This window comes from Pezoporus wallicus, unplaced genomic scaffold (genome assembly GCF_028554395.1).
Source record: "Pezoporus wallicus isolate ANWC-B61680 ecotype Strahan unplaced genomic scaffold, APGP_CSIRO_Pwel_v1 contig_8047, whole genome shotgun sequence".
NCBI classification, from domain to species: domain Eukaryota; kingdom Metazoa; phylum Chordata; class Aves; order Psittaciformes; family Psittacidae; genus Pezoporus; species Pezoporus wallicus.
Genome location: NW_026639548.1, coordinates 98,485 through 112,695, shown reverse-complemented (window position 1 = coordinate 112,695; position 14,211 = coordinate 98,485). Strand labels below are relative to the sequence as shown.

Genomic DNA, 14,211 nt, shown 5'->3' with positions numbered 1-14,211 from the left:
GAGATGGTTTTGAGTAAGAAAATGAGTACAGAAATGAGTAAGTGTATTTAAACCCTTGTGAAAGGGCAATTTCTCCCCCAAACTTCTAGCAGAAACACACTATCCTTCACCCTCAGCCAGGACAAGGACTAGCTGTGCTGCTGTGGTCTTTAGCTGAAGGGGACTGAGGTCAGAGAGGCAGTTCTGCAGTTACATGGTTGTCTGCATCCTAGCGGGAGGGATGTGTTCTTTAAGGCAACAAAACCCCACAGTTGGAGGGTTTTGTTGCCTCTGTATTCAACTGCCAGACCTATGGCAACCTGACCACTTTGTACAGCAATGTGATGTACACATCAACTGCAGTGTCTTGAAGAGCAATAAAAACAACTGACTTAGCAGCTGTTCTTCAGTATGGCATCAGTGACTTTTCAACAAGCAGTGGGAGATGTAGCACAGCCTGATTCTGTGTGTGCCGGCTCCGGACTTCTAGCCTGAAGTCTTGATAGTACTGTGACAAGCAGTGGTGGTAGTGCTGTGATTCATATGCTGTTGCCAAGTAGGCTACAATCATGGCAGTAGGCATTGTGTTCCTCATAGAGTGGAATGGAACCCACTGAAGTGATCAAAACGATATACATACCGCATTCTGGGGAAAGGGTGGGTCTGGTCCAAAGCTTGGTACTGTTGGCAGGAGCCTGGCTATTGGCTTCCATGGATTTTGACTCTCGATGGTTGACAATGTGCAGGCAGCTCCCAGCAGATGCTTTAATGAGGAAAGAATAAATGAACATGGATTGTTTCAGAGGCGTTTGATAAGTGAAAGCTAGGAGCCAGGTGCCTGTTTCATCCTTGCAAAAGGCAAGATGTTCGGATTCTGTCTATCCTTTATTCAGCCTCGTGCTGTTCATGCCAGTCTTGTAATGAACGCTATGTAATAGCATTTAAAGGGAAAGAAAGTTCCTTGTCATTAAGTCTTCCAAGAGGTGCTGGAATACTTTATGAAGGACTGTCTCCAAGTTTTTCTGCGTGTTTTCTCTTGAGAGGCTCTGTCACTGCCTGACAGGCCAGGAATAAAAAAACATTTAAATTGTTGCACATTTTTCTTAAATTGGGTATTTTAACATTTTCTGCTTACATTCAGCACCTGCTTTTTTTCAGATGAGCTCTATGAACACTCTATTACATTGCCAAAGGAAGCCTGCAGCAAAATCAACGAGGAGCACTTTCAGTGTGGGAGTAGGGGCAGGTTTATTTTATTTATTAATGGTGTGGATGGGGAAATGGGGAAGGCCACGGGGGGGATCAGCCACTCTCACTACTACTCACTCGCCAAAACTCCCACAGGGCTTTCCCGGCGTCCCTCCCTGGCCCCGGTGAGGGGGAACCCAACGGGCGCTGCCTGTCCTGGGGCACCGGCTCTCCCTCAGGCCGGCAAACGGCCGCACACGCGTTTACGGGGTGCTGCAGCCTCCTGCCTGGGGCCCCGCTCCCTCAGAGCTCCCGCGCTTCCCGCCCCTTCTGGCCGGCCCGGCCCGGCCCGGAACGTCGCTCACCGCCCGTGTTTCCGCGGCGCGGCCTTTCGCCGCCGCACCGACACCGGAAGGGCGCAGCAGCCGCAGCCGTCCGGGCGCAGAGGGGTCTCTGTGGGGAGTGGGCAGTTGCGTCCGCAGGGGCCCCGCGCTGAGCCGCCGCCATGGGGAAGCGGCAGCACCAGAAGGATAAGATGTGAGTGGGGATGGCCTCGGCAGGGCGGGGGGAAGTCCTGGGGCCTCCGGCGTCGTGCGGGTGTCCGTGACTGACCGCGCTGTCTCGGCAGGTACATCACATGCGCGGAGTACACGCAGTTCTACGGCGGCAAGAAAGCAGGTAAAGGCGAGAGGGAGGTGTGGGGGCTGAGGTGACCTCCTCGAGCAGAGCGCAGCGTCCCGGGGTGCGGCGGGGCTGCCCTGGCCCGGCCTTTGCGCCGCTGGGCACCTGAATTTGTGGAGCTCGTCAGCGGGAAAACCGGCAGCAATTCGCGTTATCGCCCGGATGAGCTGTCCCGGCCTTCACCGAGTTCTATGCCCGCTGCTAGAGCAGAGCTTGAGTGTTAACTATCAAACGCAAGCCGGGTGCTGCCAGTCTGACAGAGCTCTGCTCTGATGTGTTGCTATTTGTGTAACTTTACTTGAGAAGTGGCCTTGCGCTCTGCAGGAGAAATCTGGTTTTAGTTACAGTTTTGTAAGGTTTATAGAATCATAGAATGGTTTGGGTTGGAAGGAGCCTTAAAGCGCACCCATTGCCAACCCCCTTCCACAGGCAGGGACACCTTCCACTAGACCAGGTTGCTCAAAGCTCTGTCCAAGTATTATTAATAATGTAAATTTAGTGTATCTGTCCTTGTTATCAGCGAATTGCTACCATACATGTAGCAAAATGTAAATTTCAAGTGTTTATTTTTTACTTTAGAATCACAGTATCAGAGAATGGTTTGGGTTGGAAAGGACCTTAAGATCATCCAGTTCCAACCCCTTGCCATGGGCAGGGACACTTCACACAAGACCATGTTGCCCAAAGCTCTGTCCAGCCTGGCCTTGAACACTGCCAGGGATGGAGCATTTACTATATATTTATTACAATTCTGTTGTGTTGTTTTGTTTTTGTGTTTTTTTTCTCATCAACAGACCTTCCACGAACTAATTTTAGACGTTTGTCATTTGATCACTGCAGGTAAGACAACAAATATACATTACCATTATTAAATGATACTTGTATTTATCAGGCTGGTGACATTGAACTATCACTGAAGACGTGTTCTTCTGAGGTAGTTACTTTCATTGGCTTGTGCTTGCTATGATAGTAATACAGCAAGAAAAAATTTGGTAAGAGCTAAACCAGTGTCTGTACTTTCCATGATTGGTGTCTGCAGAGATTGGAGCTGATGGCTAAAGAATACGGAAGTGATAAAATAATTCAGAACAATTATTAGGTACATTTCAGTCTTTCAAATTTGTGTAACTGTAGCTTGAGTCTCCCTCTCATTTCTCAGAATATGCTCTGTTAGTCGCTTGTCTTTCTGAAGCAGTGATTAGGTAGATTGAAGCAATATTTATGTTAATTTTTTGTGTTTAGAGTTTACTGCTTTAAGTGCTGGAGTGAAAGAGGGAAGTTAGTAGAGGTGGGTTTGAAATCCTCTTGTAAATTGAATAGTTCATCTGCAAACTACTGCTGCTTGGGTAAAAGCTGGCTGCTTTATGGAAGCATCCTTAACAGAGAGTACTGAATATGAACGCTAGTTACTCCCTGGTCCTTTTCAGTGCAAAGACAGCGAGTGTTTCTGCTTGAGCCATCTTTTTTTGCTGGTGGGGCCCAATGTGTCAGCTGGGGAGTATTGCAGCGTCCCGTGGCTCTATGGCTGTGAATGCTGGCTGCTCCACATTACTAAACTGCACCAGTTCCCTTCATGGGTTTGTTGTTAACATGATTTATGTAGAATCAGGTACTGGGTATTGGCAGTCACTCAGTATTTTTATTAGGGTAGGCCTTACTTAAATGTGCAAGTGAATCAGCAAAATGTAGTTTGCTTCTGTCATGATGTCCAGCTGGTTTTGCTAAAAAGAATGTGTACTTTTCTTTCCTAGTTTGTCTCTTCAGCCATTTGAATACCCTGTTTGCACACCAGATGGGACAGTCTTTGACATACTGTAAGTTACTGTCTGTACTTAGCTTTATTTTTGTGTTGCTGAGGTGGTTACAGCTATGCGGTCGTCATTTGGTTTTAGCAAGTTGGCAAAAGTAATCATGCCTATCAACAGAGTTTTCTGCTTGTGCTTGTCACTTAGTATTTTATCCCTTCTCTTTTCAGGAGCATTGTTCCTTGGATAAAGAAGTACGGAACCAATCCAATCACAGGAGAAGTAAGTAACAATGGGTGTATTCACATGATGTCTTTGCTTTCCTTGTGCTCTGTTTCCTGTTTAACATGTCCCTTATGCTCTGTTTCCTATTTAACATGTGGAAGAAACAAAATGCCTTAACGAAAGCAAAAGAAGTTGAACAGGAGTGCTGTTTTGAATCATGGTATCTGTGAGATCGACTTTGCAGAAGTTAATGTAGAGATTTACTAGGGACCTCTTTTTAGCTGGGGAAAGAAAGGGCTTCTGGATTTGCAACCTGATAGCCTCTCCCTGTCATCCTGCTAATGATCTTTGTAGTAGAAAATAATCAGATCATGTGTGTGGAAGAAGGAGGTTTGTAAATAGTATACTATGTGCAGTTCATTTATATAAACTCCCAGAGTATCTTGCCTTTCTTATGGCTGTGGCATAGGTAAAATCTGTATAGATGGAAATAGCTTTCATGTTACTACTAGCGATGCCCAGTCAGCCCAGCTGATCACTGATGGAAAAGACTTTGTCCTGCTGCCTCATATAAGCACTGTTCTAGTCTGTACAGGGCAAGGGGCTGGCAAGCTCACTCCTCCATCTTGGACTAAACTTGCAGTGATGTTTTCTAAACAGAAGAATATTTGACTTCATGCAGATTAAGGAGATTAATAGATGATATTATGAATGGTCAGATTAAGCTACAAAATCTTTTGAATTATGTTGACAGTATGTTTCAGAAAGCCTCTGACCTGCCTCTGTTGTGATAGTTCACTGTGAGACTGGGATTTCATAATATGGTCAGCACCCTAGTGGTTTTTCTCCCTTCTTTTTCTGCATAAATGGTAGTTTTGAAGGGGTACTTTTCTGTAGTAACGTGAAACTATAAAGCACCAGATAAATATGAAGTACTGGAAATATTTCCTTGTTGGAATTAATTTTTTTCTACTGTGTTAAAAGATTGAGTGCATTGTTTGTGAGGGCATAGAGGGAAATTTTAAACGGAAATTGTTGCTTGAGCTACTGAAACTTGCCTTTTCCTTTATTAAGTGCAGTTACTTTCCCGAGCAGTAGGTGGCAGCCATTGCACAGGGTTGTTGGTTTGTTTGCAGACAGCTTTGTGGAATGAGATTACCTCTGAAACATCTTGTGTTTGATTAAAGATTTTCCCAGCAGACAGATTCGAGGAGAAGCTAAATACAGATGCAGCGTTCCAAACTCTAAACGTGAACAGGCTGTCTGAGACTCGGTCTCTTCAGTTACAGCAAGCTGCAGGTGTGTTTATGTGATAGAGAGATGATTGAAGGTCTTTCTTCACACATGAAGAGGCCAGTGTGTTGTTGAGAAGGAATGGATTTACAGCTGTTTGTTTGTTTTCACCAGCTTCTAACCACCTTTCTGCCTTGTGCATTGGTTGGGAGTTTTGGGATTTTGCCAGATCAGTTTTTTTCACTCGGAGCAGCTCCATGACACCTGTTCTCATTTCAGAATGTGAACCGTGATGTGGTTTAAAATTACTTCGGGTAAATGCTAGGCAAGTGTAATGTGCCTAGTGGTCTTGTGTAATTAGAGAAAGGGAGGTTGTGCATAATATAGTTGGTGAACCAAAAGCACTCAAATGAAGTTGGACTTTGGAATGTTAGTTTACCCAGACTTGTGCTTCTGTAGCTGATCTACAGTGCATCTCCAGCTCCCCTCAACATGAGCCCCCTTTCCTCTGTATTGCTCTGTCTGGGGAGTCCTTTCTTCTCTTTTGTTCAGTGGTGGACTTGAACCCTACAGCTCTCTCCTCCACAGGACAAAGGTGTTCCAGACCACTTGGAAGAAAAACTGTATGCTTGCTATCCAGAGCCCTACTGAATCCATCCCTGTGGAGTTATAAGTTGAAGACTGGGGTTGAATGAAGTGTTGTAATTTAGCCTTTTATTTCCCAGAGGCCTAGCTCTGGTTTTTGAAAGGGGAGGATGGTGTTTAGCAAGAAGGGGATGGAGGTGCTGGTATGAGGCGGGGTAGGTAGCAGAGGAAATCAGAGAGGAGCTTGTGCATCTCCAGGCTGTACTGCCCTCTATTTCATGTGTCATTGTGTGTGTACCTTCTGTTACTTGTACAGCTTGTTCATTTTGGAAACCAGGAAATACTTTCTGTAATGAGTTGGTGACTTGCAGAAACTCAAGATTCTGGGTTTGTTTTAAAAGCAATTGAGCCAGATTAGCTTCAGTGCCATGTTTTGTATGGTGATTTGTGAAGTTACTTTGCACAGATTGCTCATTTGTCATTGGTGATGAGGGTTTGCAGAATTTCCTCCGTATTTTTGCTCTCAAGTTAAAAATGAAATCGTTTGTGGCTTGTGCTTCTGTTGCTACAGTTTGCTACAGGCCAAATGTTTCTGAGAAGTCAGGAGGCTATTTGGAAAGTGGTGTTAATGGTGCACTCTTGGTACTCACTAATCCTGCCTAGCTGTCTTATTTCTGAAGTGGACCCCTCAGTGGAGCATTGGAGAGCCTTGCAATCATAAATATATTTACCTTCACAGTGCTCCCAGGGGGTAGGATTGTGCTAATCTTTCATTAATTGTATGTTTGTGAACTGATCTACATGTGACTTCTCTGATGCTACTGAATCCTAAGCTATTGGACCAGTCTTCCTTTCTAAAGACATTTAGCAGTGCCAAGATTAGTTATTCTTTGATATGTTTAAAATATTTTTTTTTCCTTTGCTTTCCTTCTCTATACTTCCTCTTCATTCATGCTTTATTTTTTCTTGCTTTTCTGAACATTCTCCTGAGGTGCAGTATGGACATCACTATCCATATCCATTTAGAAGAAACAAATCACCATTGACCTTTGTCTAGAGTTTTCCATGAGCTATTCCAGAAAACAACTTTAAATTAATTACCTTCCCCTCCCCATCCTTTTTAAGAATGCTTTGGGGTGAAAAATACTTCTGTTACTAGACCAGTAATTTTGGAAGAAACACACATCTTTCACAGCTGAACTACAGCCTGTCAGATGGCATTGGCTCACTTACTTTTATTGTCAGCTTTGTCAGGACACTGCTGTAGCTTATGTTTATGCTAAAATTGCATAAAATAAAGAAGAAAGGCATAGTTAGTTCATTCCTTTTTACTAAGAACAGCACTTTGGCTTCTTGGGCTTGCAGATAATTGTGAGCTTGCCAGAATGTTTCATGTAGCAGTGATATGACAGCCCTGACCAGCATGCCCACACAAGTCAGCCAGCTGGACTCTGAAGTACCTGTTTCCAAGCAGTGAGATTGGTCAGAGTGCGTCTGGTTTGTTGAAATCTGAAATATGAACAGATGATAGATCAGCATGCCTTTTGACAGGAATTTCAAGGAAATTGTGCTTTGTTGCATGGATATGTTGTATGTGGGCTGAGCTATTTTTGCATTGTAATGTGTCTGATGTAAATACCTATTTTTCCACTCTGGTTCAGTGACATTCTACTGCATGTGGGCAGGCCAGATTATTGTGGTTGTACTTCAGCCCCATTCAAGGCTCTTGGCCAAATATCTCTCTTCCCCTGTCTCAGAAGTAGCTATGGTCTTTGTCCCCAGTTCCCCCTTTTCTGTGGGAATTCAATTCTTTCAGACAGTTGAAACTCAGTTCATTTCTGGTGTTTGCTTCTAAGGCTTTGGTCCAAAGTCAATTTAGTGACTGTTTCAAGTGCATCTACTTTTAAATTCTCATAGCAGGGTCACCTATGTGAATTCTTTCTGCACTGCTGACAGCAAACTAAAATCCATGTGTCTGCTGATCCTGCATAACCCAGAGAGGCAATCCCCCCGATAAGGGCCACGTGCAGCTAAGCAGTAGTTGCGTATGTATAGCTTGAAGGGCAAACAGGATTCAGTTGAGTTAATTTAGTTTGGGCTTGATGTATGCCCAAGAGTCAGGTTAGGAGACCTGAAGATGCTGTGTGGTGGATGTATGAGACTAGGAGTCACGTTCCTGGACTGAAAGAGGCAGTGCACAATTGGTGTCATGCCCTGTCTCGTACAAGGTTAAGATCCAGAACTACAGGCCAGAGAGAGTTTCTTATTAAGTGTCATAAGGCACTGACATGGAAAATGAGGACTGACTTTGGAATCAGAAGGCTGAAAATTTCTGACTTTTCCCAGCAGAACATCTGCCCTCTTAGAAGAGACAGCTGTAGCCACAGTCTTGCTTTGTAACAAGACAGACATTTGCTATTGTTCTCCCATACTCTTAAATAAAAATGACTTGGGGTGAGATTATGACTAATATGATCAACTAATTGTGGCAGTACAGGTGCCTCATGCAGTAAGCCTGTCTGATCCATGCTTTGGAAGCACCCAGAGATGCACATCTTGTACCTGCAATGCCTGGCAGCAGTGACAGAGCCTTAGTAGACACCTCCTCCCTCCAGCTTTGCTCACATAGCAATGTGAGCAGTGCCCTTTTATTTGAATCATTTGTTTGAAATAAGATTGGTAGGGTGCTTCTTGCCTGAATGATTACAGGCACTTCCAGAACCAACAATTTCTTACCCTCAAAAGAAAAAACATGCAACCAAGTCTTGTTATTTCAAAACTTTGGAAAGTAATTCTCAAATACATTCCTTAACTATATTTATTAGCTAATTCCTCTTCCAGATGCTGGTGGCTGTTATTCCTTCATTTTATTGTGAAATCATAGTTTCTTTTCAGTTTGATTAACTAGTTTTCAGCCCGTCTCATAGAAAACAGTTGCTGGTCTTGTGGTGAGAGACCCTTGCTAGCCAGGTTAATGGAGAGGATATGGAGAAGGTTACTTTTTTACCACTGGATTTATTAATCCCACTTTAAAAATGAGCAAACAATTTTACAGCACTTACGTTTACATGCACTAAAAAAGCCTTTGGCTGTCTAAATAAGGGAAATCCTGCCTGAAAAGGATGCAGAAATTGGAGCAAAGGTGAAACTTCCTTAAACATAAAAGTGTTTTTACTCTGTATGTATTTTGAAAGCACAGATACAGAAACAGAAAGCACTGATAAATGGTTCTTCACTCAAAAAGTGAACATAATGGGAAAGAGGGCTTAGGTATTTTTTTTCTTCTTTTGCAATATTCTGAATAAAGAAACTACAGCATGTCAGAAGTATGGAAAAATTACTGTAGGAACAGGTGTTAAAGTACAGGTTAGGTTCCAGCCAAGGATTTATAGCTCACTACAAATTGCTCTCCACCTCTATCAAATAATTGTCATAAGGCCCATAAGTTTCATGAATAGATTCCTGTAAGTGGGTTGCATGAGCTTCACACTCTGCTGAGTCAGAGGTGCCAAGATGAAAATCACAAACAAAACTCATCCAGTGCTGACTTGAGTGGAACAGGTCTCTGGCCTGAACAGGGAAGAGGACAGGTTTAAGTTTCATGTGGCCAGTATTAGCTAAATCAGAAGTAACTACGGGTTTTAACTCAGTTCATATGGTCTGTGAGATAATTTACTGCAGATTGCTCCTTTAATCGTGTTATTCCAGGTGTGTTTCTAGATAATGAGCAACAAATAATGGATGTCATCAGACAGGGATCTGTGGTTTGAAGGTGACTTCTTTCATGCAGTAGCTGCTGTTGGAATACATCGTAAGGAAAATGTAATAGCTGTAGATAATGTTCAATGTGAAGCATTTTCAGAGTGCTTGTCTGGACCTTTTTGCAACATGATGGTAATGTTACCTTAGGATTTTGATGGTCTTCTAAAGATGTCATGCTGTGGCAGGAGTCAAGTTTTCCTTGTAACTTGAGTTTCCTTCACTCTTGCTGTTTCCAAAGAGATTGTTCTGACTCTGAGCATTTTCATTCATTGTCTAGATACGCAATGCCTTATGTTATGTATGTTGAGAGGAAAATGCTGTGCTTCCCTCCATAGGTAGGCTGTCTCCACATCAGTTTTCCACACCTAGATTGATGGGATTATCTAATCAAGAACAAAATAGTTTGACCAACTGAGATATGTAGGAAAATTCAGGAGTGAGGCATATCCCTCTTTCATTGTTTTTTTTACCTCAGCATCAGAATACAGTACCTGAAATCCAGGCAGTGTGCTACATTGTCGACTGGAGAAATGGGTGATAATTTAGATGGATCTGTAACTTCAGGTCTCATTTGGTTGTAGCATTAACTGATGTATAAATGAGAATTTTAATTCTTCTCTAGAGAAGGCTTTTCACAAACGTGTCAGAGGTTGGCACATCTTCAGCTTTGAAATTCAAAGTATATTTCCTAATTTGTCTGATGCAACTCAAGTCAACCCTTTGGATATTGCATAGTTTTAAATGTCAATTGCTCCCCTTTTTTCTGTTTTGTTAAACTTACCATATTTTTTTTCTTGTGCATTTGAAGTGAAGGGAGGTTATTTCTTGTTTATTTGTAAAGAGACGTTTAAGTGGGGGGTGGAAATACAGTTTTGTTCTGGGTGAGTAATAGCTTATTACAGAGCAGAGAACAAAGCTTACAGAAATAAAACCAAGGGAAGCTTTGTTGTTGAAAAATGATTCAGACAAATCCAGCTTAGTTGGTTTTCGTGTGTTGCAAAAAGCAGGGTGCAATGATCAGGAACAGAAAACTGAAAGACTCACTGAGGTGTTCAGCTGTCTCGCAGTCTGCTCTGCATACTGCGTGCTCTGTCTTGAACCAGTGTTTGCTTCCTTCCTGCTATGACTGCCGAGAGGTTCTTCCGATGATTTTCATCTGATAGATATCTTCTGTAAATTTTGGGTTTGACCAGCTTAGTCTCGTTTGTGTTTGTGCCAGAATTGTGCTTGTATCTGCTAGTGTTTACAGCTGTGTGTTTGGTACAGAGGAGTTTAATGCTTTCTTGACGTTTTCTTGCTGAGACTTGTATTTTCCTGTCAGATGTTCTTCTTGCCTTTAAGTTCTCTATACCCTAAATGGTCACAGTTGTCCTTCTCCACATCTGTTTAATTTTAATTTGTCTTGTTTGAACAGAGTCAATCATATGTAGTAAATGCTGGTTGAGTTCCTGGTACAGTGATGGGAATATTTTCTAATCTCTTCCTGACAGACTTTGGTATACTTTAATATACTGCACATGATAATGTGAGACAGAAAACAGTTTCAGTGTCTGTGTTGAGACATGAAGGCTGCTTTCAGAATATAGTAATTTGTTGCATTTTCTCTTGATAGCTTGGGTCTTTTCAGAAGTAGGTACTTATAAAGAAGAATTAGCCAGGATGAACAGTGGTTCTTCCTTTTCTCTTTTTCTTTGTTTCCAGTTGAAGGTTGCTACCTGTGTTCCTGTGGCATGTAGCAGTCTTTCAGGCATGGGTGCTTACAGCCATCATTATTAAGCATCTCTCTCCAGGTGCATTTTTGTCTGGGGGCAGCTGCTGAAATGTCTAGAATCCACTTTGAACGAGATGAACTTTTCAATATGCAGCAACTGAACCATGTTGTCTTACCTCATTTGCCTCAGAAATTACTAGACATTTAGTCAACAGTCTAAATGAGTTAATATTTGACTAGTGACCATAAATTTTCAAGGCCCCTGGATAGAAACATGTGAGGACATGATTCATGCCCAAAGGAATGACCAGAAAGTTGTGTGTCATAACTGGAAAGAGTCATAAAACAGAAAGGGTCATGGGGATGGAGGTCCTGGTGAGGCTAATGACTTGGAAGATGACTTCTTTTTTTGTTGGGTTTTCTGAAACTTTCCCACTCTCCTTTGTTACTGATGAACAGATGGATAGACTCCCAAAGTTGTATCTGTATGTTTTACAGTAGTACACTCAGGACCACTAGGAGTTAGCCTTTATCTGTGCTAAAAGGGGGATTTGTTTTTCAGTTCCCTCTATTTTTGGGAAGCAGAGTGAGGACGAGATTTGCTTCTACTTACTGTTCAGGTGCTTTAGCAAAAGGAGATGTTTAAAGCCCTCCAGTGTCATGAGTCACTGGCCAAGCTGCTGTGCCTGCTTTGAACCTTGATGACAGGGGTTGTCTTGGTGATGGGCAATGTTTTATCCAGTAAGGCCGCTCTGGACGCAAGCAGATAAATATGTCTAGCATTATTCCTAATGAGTTATTTCCCTTACAGCAAGAAAGTATTTACATCTAGGTTTTACAGACCGAACAGATGGTCTCTTTTTTTTCCTTTTCTGTGTTTTGGTGGAAGTGTGCACATTGGATGAGGTTTTGTGATTGTGACACTTAAAAAACTAGCAGCTGTGAAATGCTCTAACCTTAAATGAGATCCAGCATGAGGTTTCCCACTGATCCTTACTTGCCTGTTTTTCACTAGAATTGGAGACCAGCTTTTTGATGCTTCTACAAAGCTTTATTTTCCATGAATAATATTGTATTTGGCTGTGGGTCTCTGGATTGATAGACTTCTGACTGCATTAAGGCTGCAGGTTTAATCTTGCACATGAAACTACACATCTTTTTTCTCATGGTAATTTCTGTTAATTTGCTCTTTGATAGAGCAACATTATTGCTAGTATCTGTGAGCCATGTGTGTTATCAAGCATATCTTTATGATTCTCTGGACAAGGCTTTGGTGACCATATGGTGTCAGTTTAATTAAAATTTAAATATGGAAATACAGTGGTCTGGAAGTGGGTAATGAAGGATCTTTTGTGTCCGTTTCCATACCAGTTCAGTAATAGATGAAAGCTGCAGCTGAACAGCAGCTTCATCCAAGAATGTGAATTGAGGACATCATTTTAGCATTTGGTAGGCAGTTGTCCACTTGAGAAATATCTGGCATTTTTTGCTGTTGAACTGAATGTAGAAATGATACCTTGAATCATGAGGTTATTTTGGCCTCATGGATGCTGACCCCAGGTTTTTCATCAAGTATTAAACATGAGGCTGGCTTATTTTGTTAAAACTCCACTGCTGTTTCCAGTCACATTCGCATAATGTGTGGGCTTGCTGAGGATTTCCAGTGCCTTTTATCATCATTAAATCCATTTACAAAATCTGGAATAAGTAACGTTATACATGGAGTTATTCTAATACTATTCATTCAGCTCTTATCCCCATATTTCTTGAAGGCTTTATAGCAGAGAAAATTGTCAGAGGGCTTCTTAAAACATTAAGTTGTGCAAGGAGTAACAGGTTTCACTTTTAAAGGAGCCAAAGAATTTAATACAAAATTAGTTTGCTGCTCTTAAGTTAAATTTAGTACTTGGTAAGCAACATTGTGTTTTAATATTAATATTTGGTTTGGATTTCTTTTCTATTTGAAGTAACTCTGTGTTGCTTGTTCTGGTGAGTGAGAACCTACCAAATGGCCAAGCCAGCACTGGATGATTTGGTCCTCGTGTTGTCAGCCAGTTCAGAGATGGCACATTATTTTTCCCTCATGATAGCTTCGCTGGGTTATTGTGTGTTTCTGCCAGAGGCCATTCAGGACGGTGTCTGATCCCCAAGTGTTGAACATGTTAACACTGACTCAATTACAGTCGATAGAGTGGGAAAGTCTGCATTTACTAAATACAACTCTTGCCACACGTTACCAGCTCTACCCATGTGCGGACAGAATCAAATGAGCCCCTTTTTGATTGCTTTTCAGGCTGCTGCATATCCAACAGGGTCAGAGCTTCATTAACAAGAAGAATGTGCAGCCACAGACCAAAGAAATTCAAAGAGTGTAACTAATTGATGTGTGGGGATTGTAGGTCATATCTTCATGAGGCACACAGTGATGATGCAGAATGATTTAATTCGGAACAACCGGCATGCTTCACCCACGAGCTGCCACAGTGCCCCACTAACCTACACGCTGCAGTAACCTCTACTTTGGGTATCAATACAGGATGCTGCCCTTTGGGATCCCGCAGGAGCTGTCAGCTGACAGATGAGAGCACAAGGCTGTGGGGCTTCGTGCTGCTGCGAGAAAGTAGGTCATGGCCAAAAGTAGCCTTGGCTGCCTTTGTGGAAGTGTGCCTGTGAGAGAGGAGTCAGCTGAGAAAAGAGCTTGCATGGGTTTTGCGTTTGTTTTTTTAGCCCTTCCTTGCTGTGGAGCAGCTGGCACTACGTGCTGTGAAATGCGTCTGCTTTCCAGTATTCTTGCATAAAATATTTTTAGAAGTGAATATGCAGCTCTTATTTCTGCTTAAGGGAAGTGGCAGATGCTTGTGGCCTTTCGATTTCGTTAAGAATTTAGAATTTTAATTAGAGCAAATGTTTTTAATAAACATCTTTTTTGCCCTTGCTTTCTTCACAGGAGATTGCCTTAAACTGGATGGTAGGTGTGTGTTGGGGAAACACAGGTTGGAAATGGTTTTTGAACTTGAGCTGTGTATGCAGTATTTGAGCTCTCATGCTTTATTAATAATAGGACAGACATGAAAACAACTACTTCAACTCATCTTAGGACTC

General features: G+C 42.3%; 1 protein-coding gene across 2 annotated transcripts in view; it reads left to right on the top strand.

Moving 5' to 3' along the window:
• The first annotated feature begins 1,640 nt into the window (after window positions 1–1,640).
• Window positions 1,641–14,211, top strand: part of PPIL2 (peptidylprolyl isomerase like 2) — a 69,982-nt gene continuing 57,411 nt past the window's right edge. Inside the window, exons 1-5 of one of the 2 annotated variants that reach the window (XM_057414851.1) lie at window positions 1,641–1,704; window positions 1,796–1,845; window positions 2,643–2,688; window positions 3,600–3,662; window positions 3,824–3,875. In XM_057414851.1, coding sequence (XP_057270834.1) covers window positions 1,673–1,704; window positions 1,796–1,845; window positions 2,643–2,688; window positions 3,600–3,662; window positions 3,824–3,875 — 243 coding nt within the window. In that variant the 5' untranslated portion in view covers window positions 1,641–1,672. Of the gene's footprint in view, window positions 1,705–1,795; window positions 1,846–2,642; window positions 2,689–3,599; window positions 3,663–3,823; window positions 3,876–13,672; window positions 13,730–14,211 lie in introns of those variants that run through there. The other variant, XM_057414852.1, reaches the window with a different exon arrangement.